Source organism: Sitophilus oryzae, unplaced genomic scaffold, assembly GCF_002938485.1.
Source record: "Sitophilus oryzae breed Bouriz unplaced genomic scaffold, Soryzae_2.0 scaffold_179_pilon_pilon, whole genome shotgun sequence".
In the NCBI taxonomy this organism is placed as follows: domain Eukaryota; kingdom Metazoa; phylum Arthropoda; class Insecta; order Coleoptera; family Curculionidae; genus Sitophilus; species Sitophilus oryzae.
Window position 1 is genome coordinate 6,900,778 of NW_022146501.1, and position 14,075 is coordinate 6,914,852.

The 14,075-nt window shown below is 31.9% G+C and overlaps 1 protein-coding gene across 4 annotated transcripts in view; it reads left to right on the top strand.

Moving 5' to 3' along the window:
* Window positions 1–14,075, top strand: part of LOC115882684 — a 61,439-nt gene that overhangs the window by 15,182 nt on the left and 32,182 nt on the right. For all 4 annotated transcript variants that reach the window (XM_030900883.1, XM_030900885.1, XM_030900884.1 and 1 more), the window contains exons 6-9: window positions 2,001–2,211; window positions 5,230–5,442; window positions 9,260–9,431; window positions 11,390–11,615. In XM_030900883.1, the coding sequence (XP_030756743.1) occupies window positions 2,001–2,211; window positions 5,230–5,442; window positions 9,260–9,431; window positions 11,390–11,615 (822 nt within the window). The remainder of the gene's footprint in view (window positions 1–2,000; window positions 2,212–5,229; window positions 5,443–9,259; window positions 9,432–11,389; window positions 11,616–14,075) is intronic.

Genomic DNA, 14,075 nt, shown 5'->3' on the forward strand with positions numbered 1-14,075 from the left:
TATTTTATTTTACAAAGAATTAAGTTGGTGCAACTGGAACGCATAGCATAAAATTAAGGCTGTATTCCGTTGCAAAACCAGGCGAACCAGACCGGTAAACTACGGTAAAGAGCGAAAAAATTGGGAAAATTCTGGAAACGTCAAATGTTGAAGTTTTCTAAATTTCAATACCTCTATTATAAAATTTATCTTTTATGCATTTTTAATGTACCTAATCTCTGTTTTTACGTTTGCTTCTTCTTTTCAATGGAGTTTAATATTGAAAAGTACTTTATTAATAAACTGTTAAACTCGTTAGACAGCTCAAGTGAAGATTTGCAGGTCCAATATTAAAACAGATCAATAATAAATAAACAAATCTAATCAATATTTATATTTTGATAGCTTACAAAACACTCACGATTACTTGTTGTCTTGTTTTTCATGTTTTCTTTAAATGTTCCTGACTTTAAGAAACAATGGCTGCATGATAAGTTTAAATGGTCCTAAAAAGTCATTCTACTTAGTTAATGAAATTTATTTACCTTTACTTCCTACCTCCATTGCTTTTGGATGTAAATACAAAATATTATTACAAATTTTAGAAATTAAATGAGAATTTCACTCGAACTTTCAATATTCGCTTGATTTCTGTCACATAAATGACATTGATTGTCAAACAAAACCAGAAAACCCAGCCTTCTCGTGCTGGTTAGTTTGGTTATAACCGAATTGTTCAGGAACCGTGTTCCGTAATAAGAAAACTTTCAGGAAACCCATAGAAACGGAACATAAAACCATAACCAAGGTAAGCAACGGAATACACTCTAATATATTTAAAATTTGAGTGACAAGTGATTACTTCAAAATATTGTGAAAAAAAACTGTTTAAATTGAGAAAATTTAATCGTGTTATTTTACTAAAAACAATTACAGTAGGTATGTGTTAATACAAACAAGCAAGGGCTTATTTAAAAAAAACACCACATACCAAAAAAGATTTCTGGCTTTCAAGCTCAAGCAACTTCCTACATTTATTGTTACGTTTATCAATATAATTATTCAATATGATTATTATTTGCCTATCGTGTGCTGCTATTTTACAGACACTCCAGTTTTTGGTATCATATACTAGACAGTATACAAACTTTATTTGTGGCTAATACATCTCTCTGACAAACTGTCTCTGGCGGTCTCTGGGCACCGAATATTAACTAACTATGGTCTGGGTCAAAACTTAATTTTCCCTCTAGTTTTCCTCCACTTAACTTTAAAAAACACGAAACACAAGTAACAACACAATCCAAAATGCAAAATATTTATCATTTCTATTTGACACAAAATTATAACCAATAATTTGGCAAGAGTTTGACAATTCTCAAAAATCTTAAGTCGAGTTCATACGCATAGGCGTCCGTTTGTCGTTCATCGTTGCGTCAAACCAATAATATTGAAATATGATCTGTCATTTTTTAAATAAACTAATAAAACTGGTTGAAAACAACAAGAGACGACGCATGACGGATTAATATTTAAACCCATCCATAGTTAACTTAAAAAATATTAGAAACTTTTTTTAGTGAAATAAATGGATTGGTATAGAAGTCATCTGCTTTTTTTCTGTCATCGTCTGTCGAAATCTTACCTGAGAAAAAACAGTATATGTTAAAGAAAACACTACATACAGAGAATTTGTAAAAAAGAACTATTTCTTACTTTCAAACTCAAAAATCTTCCTACTTTTATTATTATATTTATCATTATAACTTATGTACAAATTAAAAAGGCTATTGCTTTAATAATTTACTGGGTTTTATACCTAAAGGTTAGTGGATTTATGTCGTATACTAACACACCAAATTTGGTTGTTTATCTGAAAAAATAAAGAAGTTATAGGGGTGAGCTACTTTTGAGAAACACCCGGTATAGATCCTGCTTTAGCTTGTACCGCAACTTATATTGTGCGTCTTATTACTTAAATTTAATTATTTTATGTTAGTTTTGTATAATACTTATTTTAGTTCCTGAGAAGAAGTCCAGCAAGAATTTCTCTATAACATTAGCTGGTAATAGTAGGTTGCTTTCTATCAAGAAAAAGCAGTTTAAGAAATGGACAACTCCAATCCGAAGCTTTCTTAAAGATAATGTGATAAGATTAACCTCACGTGATAGTTGGGTAGAATATGTTCCGAGGGTAGACTCGGGATCCGACATCAGTAGTACTTCAAGCAGGTAAATTGTTTTTTAGAAGTTAAATAGTTTTTTTTCTGCAGATGGAATAGTGTTCAAACGTTTGTTCCTAAAAATTTAATTTTTAAAAAAAGTTGTTTTAAATTTATTTATAGGCTTGGTGCGTTTCAGTTGATTTCAACAAATTCCGACCGCAGCGCTGTATACGGCAGAAATCAGAAATTTTCGCTATGTGTTTCACGCCGTCCCGGTTACACTTTATGGTGATCGCAGTAAAATATTATTGAAATCGTCGTGGCTTTGTTATAATTTTTAAGTATTTTAGTTCTTTGCTAGTGCAGTTATTGAAACTACAAAACACTCAGGTACAAGGTTTGTGTGATGTAACGCTGTTTCAGGTAGTAAAAAAAAGTGAAAAAGAATCCAAACTAGGTGTCGTGTTGTCTTGTGACAAATTCAAATGTGAATAAAATTGCCGAAAAAATGTTAACGCGTAAAGGAGAGCGTAATTAGGGCGTTGTTGGGTGCAATAATTTCAATAACTCAACTTTCCCCGATATTCAACTCTCCCGAATCAACATTTTATAGCTTCACATATTCTCACACCGATTTGATCAAAAGCAAAAACGGATTCAAGCAGTTCGACGAAACAAGTGAGTAAACAAAGGGCTCGTGACACAATCAAAAAAAATTAAATAGGCATATGAGAGAATAAAATATAATTTGGTAATATTATTAGTATGCTTTTTTTAATCCAACAATGATTAAATGTTTTATAAGATAAGAATGTGCACATTCTTCTATATAGACTGGTGGTAGCAAGGCGGCTGCGGCTTCAAGAATAAAGTGCCTGAGAAAGCCCACCATGATGAGGCGAAACGTCGCATAATAAAAAAAAAGTTTCCATTTTCAATTAATAAAAAAAAACCTCATACCCAAGAAAGGAAAAAAAATACATTTTAGAATAATTATATAATACATTTTTCGTATAATATTCGTATTTTTCGTATAATATTCGCTATTTATACCCGTTTATTTATCGATATCAGTTGTTTACGATATTTTTCGATAGTGGCAGCACCGGCGGAGAATGCACCAAGCCTATAAGTAGAGTGATATTGATTGCCTAAATTGACTATAGTAATCGCCACGAATGTTTGGGAGTGATTCATCGGTCGCTACCATGTGAACTAATCTGTTCAAGGTCACATAAAACTTAATTCCAGTGCCGTGGTGTTTCAAGTCATATAATAATCAATATATAATCTGTTGTAATTTGTTGTTTTAACTGTCAAAGTCTTGTCAAAACATATATTTGGTTATAAATATAAACTGAAATGCCCCATTGGTCGCACTGCAAGCACACCAATGGACTGACGCACAAAAACGAATCAATTAAAGAAACGCGATATAGTATCGTCGTTGTCAATCACGCTAACATTTTAGAATAAGTAGGAGGAGCGCAGGCAGATGATTAGACCATGCCTTTGAAAACCTACGTCTGCGGTAAAAATTTACGTTTTTAATGTAAAAATGATAGCGCGCATGTCGATTCTAACTTCATCAAGTGATGAATCACTCCCAAACATTCGTGGCGTTTACTATATTAATCTTTTCTTAAAATAATGATATTACACAAGCATTTAGGAATCACAGAAGACTAAGTAAGTTATAAGGATGAACCACTTTTGAAAAACACTCGGTATATTTTGTCTGAAAGGTCGAACTTTATGAATTATTAACTACTAAAGTTTTTAACAGTAGTAGTAGAGTTTAAGTTATACTTAGTATACCATATAAATTTTAGTCACGTGATTATGCTTGACCACCGGCATTACCGCTTTTCCGTTCAAAGCATTCTAATAAGGTTGCGATGAGTTTTTTGCAACGGCTGTTAAGCTGCTTCGGCATCTTGTACATCATCATCATCATCATCATCAACCAGCCTGAAGTGTCCACTGCTGGACGTAGGCCTCCCTCAAATATTTCCACTCTTCTCGGTCCTGTGCCACTTGGATCCAGTTTCCCCTAAATCTCTTTAAGTCATCTGACCATCTTGTCGGAGGTCTGCCTCTGTTTCTGAGAGCATCCTGTCTTGGCTGCCATTCTAGTATTAGCCTGGTCCATCTATCGTCCGTTTATCTGGCAATATGCCCAGCCCAGTTCCATTTGAGTTTTTTAAGCAGATATATAGCATCTGTTATTCGTGTACGCTGTTTTATAACTGTGTTGGGTATCTTGTCTCTTAGAGATACACCAAGCATTGCTCTTTCCATAGCTCGTTGGGCTAAACGGATTTTTTCTATGGATTTTTTCGTCAGTGTAAGTGTCTCTGCGCCATATGTAAGTACTGGCATAACGCACTGATGGAACACCTTCCTCTTTAAGCACATTGGTAGATCTGATTTTAACATATATCTTAGTTTGCCGAATACTGCCCATGTTAGTCCTATTCTTCGTTGTCTGGTTATCGCGACCAATTGTTACTTCGTGTCCCAGATATTTATATCAATATACTTGTTCTATATTTGCTCCGTCCACCAAGACATTTCCACTAACAAGATTGGTCATTAGTTTTGTTTTTGAATAATTTATGCGTAGTCCAATTTGATTTGACGCCCGTTTAAGTGTTTCTAGCATATTTTGTGCTTCGTGTATTTTATCTGTAATCGTTGTCGGCATCTTTGCACTAAAAGAGGTTCTAAAATGAACGATTTTCGACTGTAAGGTCTGCTATTTTAAACCTAAAGTACTATAACACAATTCGCTTAAACCAAAAACTCGTAATACAACACTAAAATGTCAAAACAAATCAAAATGTCAGGAAGTAAATAAATAAATATGGTAACTTGACATTTTTTACAGCAAACTTACCACCTACAATCGCCAGCGGGACATTTAAATTTCAATTAGTTCAGCCCGCCGCTGAATATGTCCATTATTGGCAACAATGTATTTAATATTCGCGCACTCGATGACGTAACTACAAGTTTATGTGGTATCGATTATATTTATGTATATTAAAAATTTAACGTAAATATTTTATGCGTTATATTTCAGCCAGCCATCCTCGAAAGTAAATTCCACGAACTCGATGTTTAAATTACCTCTGAAGAGACCTCCAACTAGACAGAAAACAAATAAAAATCTATCAGTTTCAGTCGATCTTCAACTGAATAAAACTAAAGTCACCTCGGTAGGGGATTTGGGCGAAGTACCCCGCCAAAGTCCGCGTGAGGATGACTTAGATTCAGTCATTTCACTACAAGCGAGGTAAGTATAGATTCAAATACTATTTTAAATGAAACAAAAAGGCTTTATTGAAGTGAAACTTCTTTACGCGCGTTGGGAGTAAAAATTCAATTCATGACGGCCGCGTGACGTATGAGAGAAAAAGTGATAGCAGCAGTGTTGCCACAGTTACCCCATTCGGCTTAAGGAGGGTCCACATTTAGTAACAAGTTATATAACATTGCTATTTAACAAGCTACATATCACATGCTAAAAAACCGGGAGCCGTCCACATTATAATTTTCGTAATCATGAATCGTTTTGGCGAGAAAGAGGTTCTGCTAGCAGCAGCGGCGTGCGTAATTATTTTCGAAGAAAGAGAAAGAAAGTCGAGAAAAAAAGCGGGTTTTAGTCCGCCATAGCCTACAAGATAGATCTATATATAGTTGAACTCAATTAGCTTACCTTTTCAATACCTGCCTCGGCTATTTCTCGTGGTGTGTTTCTGTCTTTTAAAAACATTAATAACTTAAAAGCAAACCATTTTGAATTATCCACTTCGTCTAAACTAGTACCTGATTTGCATTTCTTTTGTTCCCTCTGGAACTGCCCTATTAGATAACGCATTTTTTTCTCAACTTTTTCTCTTTTCAAATATATACTTTTTGCAATTTTTAACCATGCATCAAGCTTTTTTTTATTTCACTTTAAATGAGGTACTACGGATATCCCATAACACTGTAGGACTGTAGGATCTCTATACAACTTAATTAGTTGACAAGTCTGCTCTTGGCTCTACTCCATTAACAATATAAGAACATAGAAGAAGTAATCAAAAGTTTTACTATACAGGGTTGTTCACCACATACGACACGGAGTATTGTAGCTAAACGATGAGATTTTTACAAATTGTAAGTTTTGGGTTCGATGAAGGACTATTAGAGGTACAATTTAAAAATAATTTTACAAGATACAGAGTGTCCCAAATAAGTAAAAAATATCAAAGTTGTATTTTTTTAAATGGAACACCCTGTATATTATTACATTTTTAGTTTCTACGATGAAAATAAAGGTATATTTGATTAAGATTTATTATACTTAAACCTTACCGTTTTTGAAATATTTTCAATTTTGTGAAATTGCATTAAAAAATTAAGGCTTCATTTCTCCAAGGGTATCAAAGTTTTTAATACTAAATATTTACTGAAGTTTATTTACTGATCAGTTATTGTGTTGCAATAATAAAAATAATACTACCTTATAGAGAGTGTCTAAAAATTTATTTTAAATAATTATTAGCTTCAAACGGCAATAACTTGTTTAATTTAAATAGAACACCCTGTATATTTTACGAGAATCAGATGCACAATTTAATTGTCTATCAAATTATATTATACCATTTTTTACCTATCTCTTTAAGTTTCCGTAGAAAATGCATTTTCTTGTAATTTAGAACTTATTTATCAATATACCCATGGACTATTGACATTTTAGATTATTTTTAAAGATGTCCCAAATTTTTAAAGAGTACAGATACTAATATTGTCGATATAATTCGTTTATTTCATTAAAAAATAAAAAAAAACTGTTTAAATATTTGTTAAAGAGGATCAATTAATATGATTCCAGTATTCAAACTACATTAACTGACTGCGTTGATTAATAATAATTGCTCCAAATACTAAAAAACTGAATTTTGTATGGGCATTAGACAGTGTGATAAAAAGTAACACCTTAAAAATGATATTTCATTTTTTAATAAATGCTTATTTATAACAACAAAGACTTTATTTTGATAACTTATTATTATATTGATTTCTGACTCAAAAATCCACATTTATTTATAATAATTTATTAACGAACACAATTAAGTATGTCATTAATTAGTATATGGGCGGAAATAATGGTGTTATATTTAATTAATGGTATACTCTTTTATAAAGATTTAAATAGTTTTCTTTTTGCATACAAATGGGCTGTACATTTTGTACATTTGTTGCTTTAAAAACAATCTAAAATGTCAATATTCCATTGATATATTGATAAATGAGGCCTAAATTATAAGAAAATGCATTTTCTACGAAAACTTGAAGGGATAGGTAAAAAATGGTATAATACAATTTGATAGACAATTTAATTGTGCATCTGATTCTCCTAAAATATACAGGGCATTCCATTTAAATTAAAGAAGTTATTGCCGTTTGAAGCTAATAATTATTTAAAATAAATTTTTAGACACTCTGTATAAGGTAGTATTATTTTTATTATTGCAACACAATAACTGATCAATAAATAAACTTCATTAAATATTTAGTATTAAAAACATTGATACCCTTGGAGAAATGAAGCTTTAAAATTTTTACTGCAATTTCACAAAATTGAAAATATTTCAAAAACGGTAAGGTTTAAGTATAATAAACCTTAATCAAATTTACCTTTATTTTAATCGTAGAAACTAAAAATGTAATAATATACAGGGTGTTCCATTTAAAAAAATACAACTTTGATATTTTTTATTTATTTGGGACACTCTGTGATTAACATTAATTTAAAAATAAATCTCCAACATGAATAATGAACAAAACATTTAAACTAAAAGAGACCACAGACTACACAAAACAAATTGTTGGTTAGTAGCAGTTAGTAGTAGTCAGAACTTTGAATAAAAAGACTAAGGAAGGAGCATATCAAAAATCTTAGGTCCACCGCGATGGGCCTCAAATATGGCCGACTTAAATTCCGGTTTATCAGTGCCGTTCTAATTTTATTTCAAAAATGTAAAACTTTGACTATGATGTAGGGTAGACGTGGAGTAGACTCAATATTTTTTTTTATTTTAAGTTGTGAATAAATGTTGGTAGTTATTAAAATTGTTATAAAAATATAAAATTCTAATTAAAATAGATAAGTTATAATAATTATTTATAACCATAAACATCCGATACGCTACTGAAGTAGGTAAGTCAAATTGACGTATCTAAATTCTTTGACATCTAATCTTTGACAAGTAATAAATAAAAGCTAAAATGCAATAAAAATATATAATTTAGTTAATATAAGTGAATTTCATAAATGATCGGTTTACTACACGTATGTATATTATATAGTCACTTACTAGCGAAAAGTTGTTCCATTATTTCACTCGATTTTTACCGAGATCTACCGCACGCTACACAACCAACTATTTTAGAGTCTTTTTCGATAAATCGCGATAGTGTCACTGTTAATTTAAGTTCTGCCACAATTTCCATCTAGATTTGCTAATTATACAACTATCAGTAGTGGAATAAATAATAAATAACATAAAAGAAGCTACGTAAAGACTGACAAATCAACAAAATTTCAAATCAAATTCAAATGTGTCAAATGAATCGTCAAACAGAACTGTCAAGGATCCCCACCCTAGAGTCCTTTTTCCGCCCACCATGCATGATTACATGGATAGCATGCTCCTTCCTTAATCTTCTTATTCATAGAGTCAGAAGTATAGATGTAGTATTCGTTTAATGACCACAGCTATCAGGCCGGATAATAGAATTATCGTTTTATAATAAAAATTAAAAAAAAAAAACATTATAAAATTATAAAGCTAGAATAGTATACACTTTTAACTCTAAATTTTTTGAAGTTTATAAAAAGCATTCTTGAAAAAATATATATCCTTCAAACCCTTCAATTTAATAGCTGCTAGTAGAAGTTTCACTTCAAATATGCGCACATAGTGCACACACAATTTTTTTTTTGTGGTGATATTGAATCCCCAGTAAAGTATAGTTTGTCTAGACTATAATATAATCCAAGTGCTGGACGGACTATAGATACAGGTAGAAGTTTTAGTAATATATTTATTTAATTTTAGTACAATAGGGATCGATAAGGAGCAAGAGAGTATTTTTAAATGTAAGGATGAACCCATTAGTGCGTCAGGTAGCGTTATGGGAACAGAGATTGTTAAAATTAATAGATTAAACGATTGGTTACAGAAAACACAAAGTGGATCGACTAGCCCGAAAAACATCAACTACAATGATGTAACTAACTCTATATTTATGTTATTAAGAGTCAATTTACTAACTTAATAACCTTAATTTAAAGTTATTAGATTATTAGATGTTATTACAACACTGCAATTACCTCCATTTTGATTTCTTTCGAGGCGGGAGATTTAAAAATTAACCCTTAATTAAAGCTCACTCCTATATCTCTTATCTAATATGACATAAATCAGGATTGATTGACGAATTCAATTAGTTTTAGCCTATTTCTGTTTTACCGGAAATTACTACAATTTTTTATTTTTAAAATGTACTAAAGTTGATATAAAAAACTAGGAACACTTCCAATTGGGGAACAGTCCGTATTTTTTGAGAAAAAAAAAATTTAGAGAATTTTTTACAAATAAAAATTAGAATTTTTTTTCCAAAGCAGACCTACAAAATATACAAGAAGTTCCAATATTCCGTGGCATAGAACAACTACGTATTTTTTGAATCAAAATTAGTTAATTGCACACAATTTAACTCTATACAAAAGTGCTTCCCCTGTATAATGATTACATTACTTTTTTATAGTTTATCAACTGAATCAATAAAACGGCAACGCTGTAAATTGACTCTTTACCCATATTTTAGTTCCATCGTTGATTGAAGAAATAAAAAGATGCGCAACCTTATGGGCGATTTCGTGGCAGAAAACCTGTTCGGGATGTAGCTGGCGTTACCGTCAGCCTGTCCGAGACTTAGATCATCTCTGCGCCGTTTACCGCGCAGCGGATAAATAATACTGTACCGTAGTTCAGCTTTCAGTCGACAGAGTGAGGGGTTTCCGGAGGCAGTGTTGCCAGGACTACTGACAAATCCGTACATTTACGGTTTTTGTGTGCAGTACGTTAATAATACGGTTATTAAGCAATTTAATATAATATTATATGATTAAACAAAGAACTGCACGAGAGTTGGCTTGGAAATGAAGATAGCTGTTATAGTCTAAGAGCTAGCAACGTTTTCGAGAAAGTATTTTAAGACGCCTGGCTCTTTGATATATCTTTTAACTATGCTCTCTGGAACAGCATGCGGCTGGTCTGGCTGCCGATACCCGTTGCGTTCACGACTGCGCATCGGATGAAGATCCTATTTTTTTATTAATTTAGTCCTATAAATTCTAGTATTGAATATGAACCGAACATTTCTCCATAGCGCAGCGCGTAGAGTTTCCGACCACGAACCGATGATTCAGAGTTCGAATCCGGGTCAGGACAAAGACTTTTTATTTTATTTTCGTTTATATTCTGATAGTAAAGTATTAAATTTTTGTTTTTTAATCACCAGAATTATTTCACTGCGCTTTGAAGAGATGTTCGATTTATATTCAATACTAGAATTTAAAGGACTAATAAAAATATAGGATTTTCCTTCAATGCGCAGTAGGGAACGCAACGTTTACCGGCAGCCAGACGGGCCGCATGCTGTTCTAGAGAGCATAGTAAAAGATATATCAAAGAGCCAGACGTCTTAAAATACTTGTTTTTCCGACGTTGCTAGCTCTGGTACTATTATTTCATGTGTAAATTTATTATGGTAAAATATTATGGTAAATGTAAATAATCGTCATACGACATATCAGTACCTATAAAAGAATTTTTATTTTTGTTGTTTATTCTATGTTTAACAGAAGTAAATTTTCAATACATAAACGCGGATGTTTCATCTAAAGATATTTTCGTCAAACATATTACAGATATTACACATTTTAATATGGCAACACTGTCGCTTTCAGTTCCACACCGCCTTCGATATGCCTTCGCTGGCCGAATTAGAGAAAATAAGTGTTTTATGCGTTGGCCGCCGAATGATTGGTGTCTCCACCGTACAATACTAATCAAATCAGCCTTGTCACAAATTCGCCCATTAGGTTGCGTATTTTCCCAATTCTTTCAATCAACGGTTCCATTCTATAAACAATATTAGGTTACAATGGATTGTCATTTTAGGTTCCTAATATATTCAAACGTCTCTGTTTTAATTTCTTCTTTACTAATTCTTGCAACAAGAATTGGTGTAAGAATACCCATTCTTTGAAATCACCGACTTGCAGACTTAATAAAATGGGAGATTTATCCAATGAAGAATTGAAGAAGGCTTACGGATTTGCCCAGACTTATCCTAGTTTTTTTGGAAAAGTTTATAAGTTTTTTACAGAAGAATTCGCTAAAAGAGGTTTGTAATAGTTTTTCAATTTTTAAACTTTTGTAAAAAAAATATCTCGCATTATCATACCAAAAATATATGAATATAATTCTTCTCACATTATTGATGGAACATTTGACATCGCATATCTGAACTGAAAACCATTGTGTTCTGTGGTAAAGTCTGTACAGGGTGACCCATTTTCCTGTGTTACAGGGTTTCTCGTTTATGAGAAGCGGTAGAAAGATGCGGTTTTCACATCACTGTGCCACTTTTTTTATAAAACTAAATATTCTACACACAGATCTGTCAGATTCCTCTTAGTTCCTGAAATACAGGGCGAATTAGATTGGTGAAAGCTGTCGTTTTCGAAATATAACTCAAAGTTATGTTGTTTAAATGGGATACTTTGTCATGAGCTTCTATAAAATATAATATACTCTATACTTATATTCGTAAATAAGGCAAAAATGGATTATTTAACTCTTTAACATAAATCAACCTAGTTTAAAAGAGTATTATTTTTATTAAATATTAACCGTTTGAAAATGAACTTGTGTTATCAATATATCTATCAATCGGACTAATTGATGTTTCTGATGCGTTTGTGCATTAATTTCACGCACAAAAACTAGTGTGGATTTAGGGAATGCACCAAAATCTTAATCCCGCAAACCCGCGGGATTAAAGCAATCAATCCCGCGGATTCGCAAAATTGCGGGACTGTAAACAATAGTCATTCATTTGGTCCTAAATGGTACAAAAGGCATTGTACATTTTGCATAGGCCCTCAATATATTGATATAGCGTGTATCTTAAACTAGCTGTACAGAAATTTGGACCGATGTATACAGAGTGTTCAAAAAATATATTTAGTATTAAATAAACTTAAATTTTATTATAATTTATCTACTTATTTTATAAATCAATAATTTTTTGGCATATGCAGAATGTACAAAGCTTTCTGTACCATTTAGAACCATACGTATGACTAAAAATGCATATTTTTCGAAGAAAAAAATTTCGTATTTTTCTTAAGACAAAAAAAATTAAAAAACCGATCAAATTGTTTTTTCTAATTTCAATACAGATTAGTCGTACTTGGTAAAAATTTCATTTTTTAAAAATTGTAAATTTGCGGTAAAAAAGATTCTTTACCAAATTTGCACACTCTTATAAAACACCCTGTATACGAGAATTCACTAAATATATTTTCGAAAACCATATAGCATCTTAATCACAATAGATGTATCTACAAACTGGTCCAAACCGCATCCCAAAATCTTTTTTAGTTCAAGAGATATTCAACTTTAAATTTACCCTAAAATTTGGCTTCTTCAGATAATTATGTCCGGCAGTTTATTCGACGAAATTGTCCACAAGTACTTGTTAAACGCTTTTCTTCACTTACGCACATACGCCAGAAAGAAATCTAACAACTAACCTGTTTGTTTCACTTATTTTTAATGGCCAAGCCATAAGGGGAATCCCCCGGGTTCCGAGCGTGACGCATCGGCCCGGAACGAAGCGGTTTGATCATGATTGGAATCGATTCGGTTACCCAGTAGTAATGTGTCGTTCCCGCAGATCCCGCACGGTAAATCCCGCAATTTTGATCCTGCTGAATATCAGAGGGATCCCGCATTTGCGGGATTGCATTCCCTATGTGGAATAGCCAATAACGAAAATTTGATGTAGAATTAATTATTCGGTTGTTTTGATTACCTAATTTAAACTCGCCATCTATGTTAAAAAGTTAAATAATGATTTTTTACCTTGTTTATGAAAATAACTGAATATTAAATTTTTAGGAAGCTCACAACGAAAATAAAATAAAAATATAATATACAAGGTATCTCATTTAAAAAAAAAACATAAATTTGGATCATATTTCAAGAATGACGCATGACGGTTTCCAGCGAAAACTAGTTATGCCACTGAATTCTACGCAAATAACTCTATACAGGGTGGGTCTTAAATAAGTGCAAATATTTTCAGAGCTGGTAGATCTCGATAAAAAACATATTTTCTCTTTACCGTTTCAAATAAGTCCAAAATAACCGAGTTACGACTACTTTGAAAATTTAAAAAAAAATAATTTTTTGCTTAAATTTTGAGAAGCACTGGATCTTTTCTAGATTTTCTTTCTTGTAATTTTAATCTACTACTTATGTTATCATATTATCACGAAATTATGTTTTTTAAAAAAAATAATCGTGTTTCTGGGGTCGAAATATACTACTTCTAAAAATATTTGCACTTTTTTAAAACTCACCCTGTATATAATATGTGTGTGTATAATATCTTTACACACATATTTTTTTTCTTTGTACATCTTTAGTTTCATAAAAATGTAGCACCACATCTTTGTATTTAAGTACCTTCGTACCTAAGTACCTTTGTACCTAAGTACTTCTTTCACACGAAATTGGGGCACTCTGTACTTTCCATGAGTGTTTTTATAACATTGAGATAAAATTGAAAAATAAA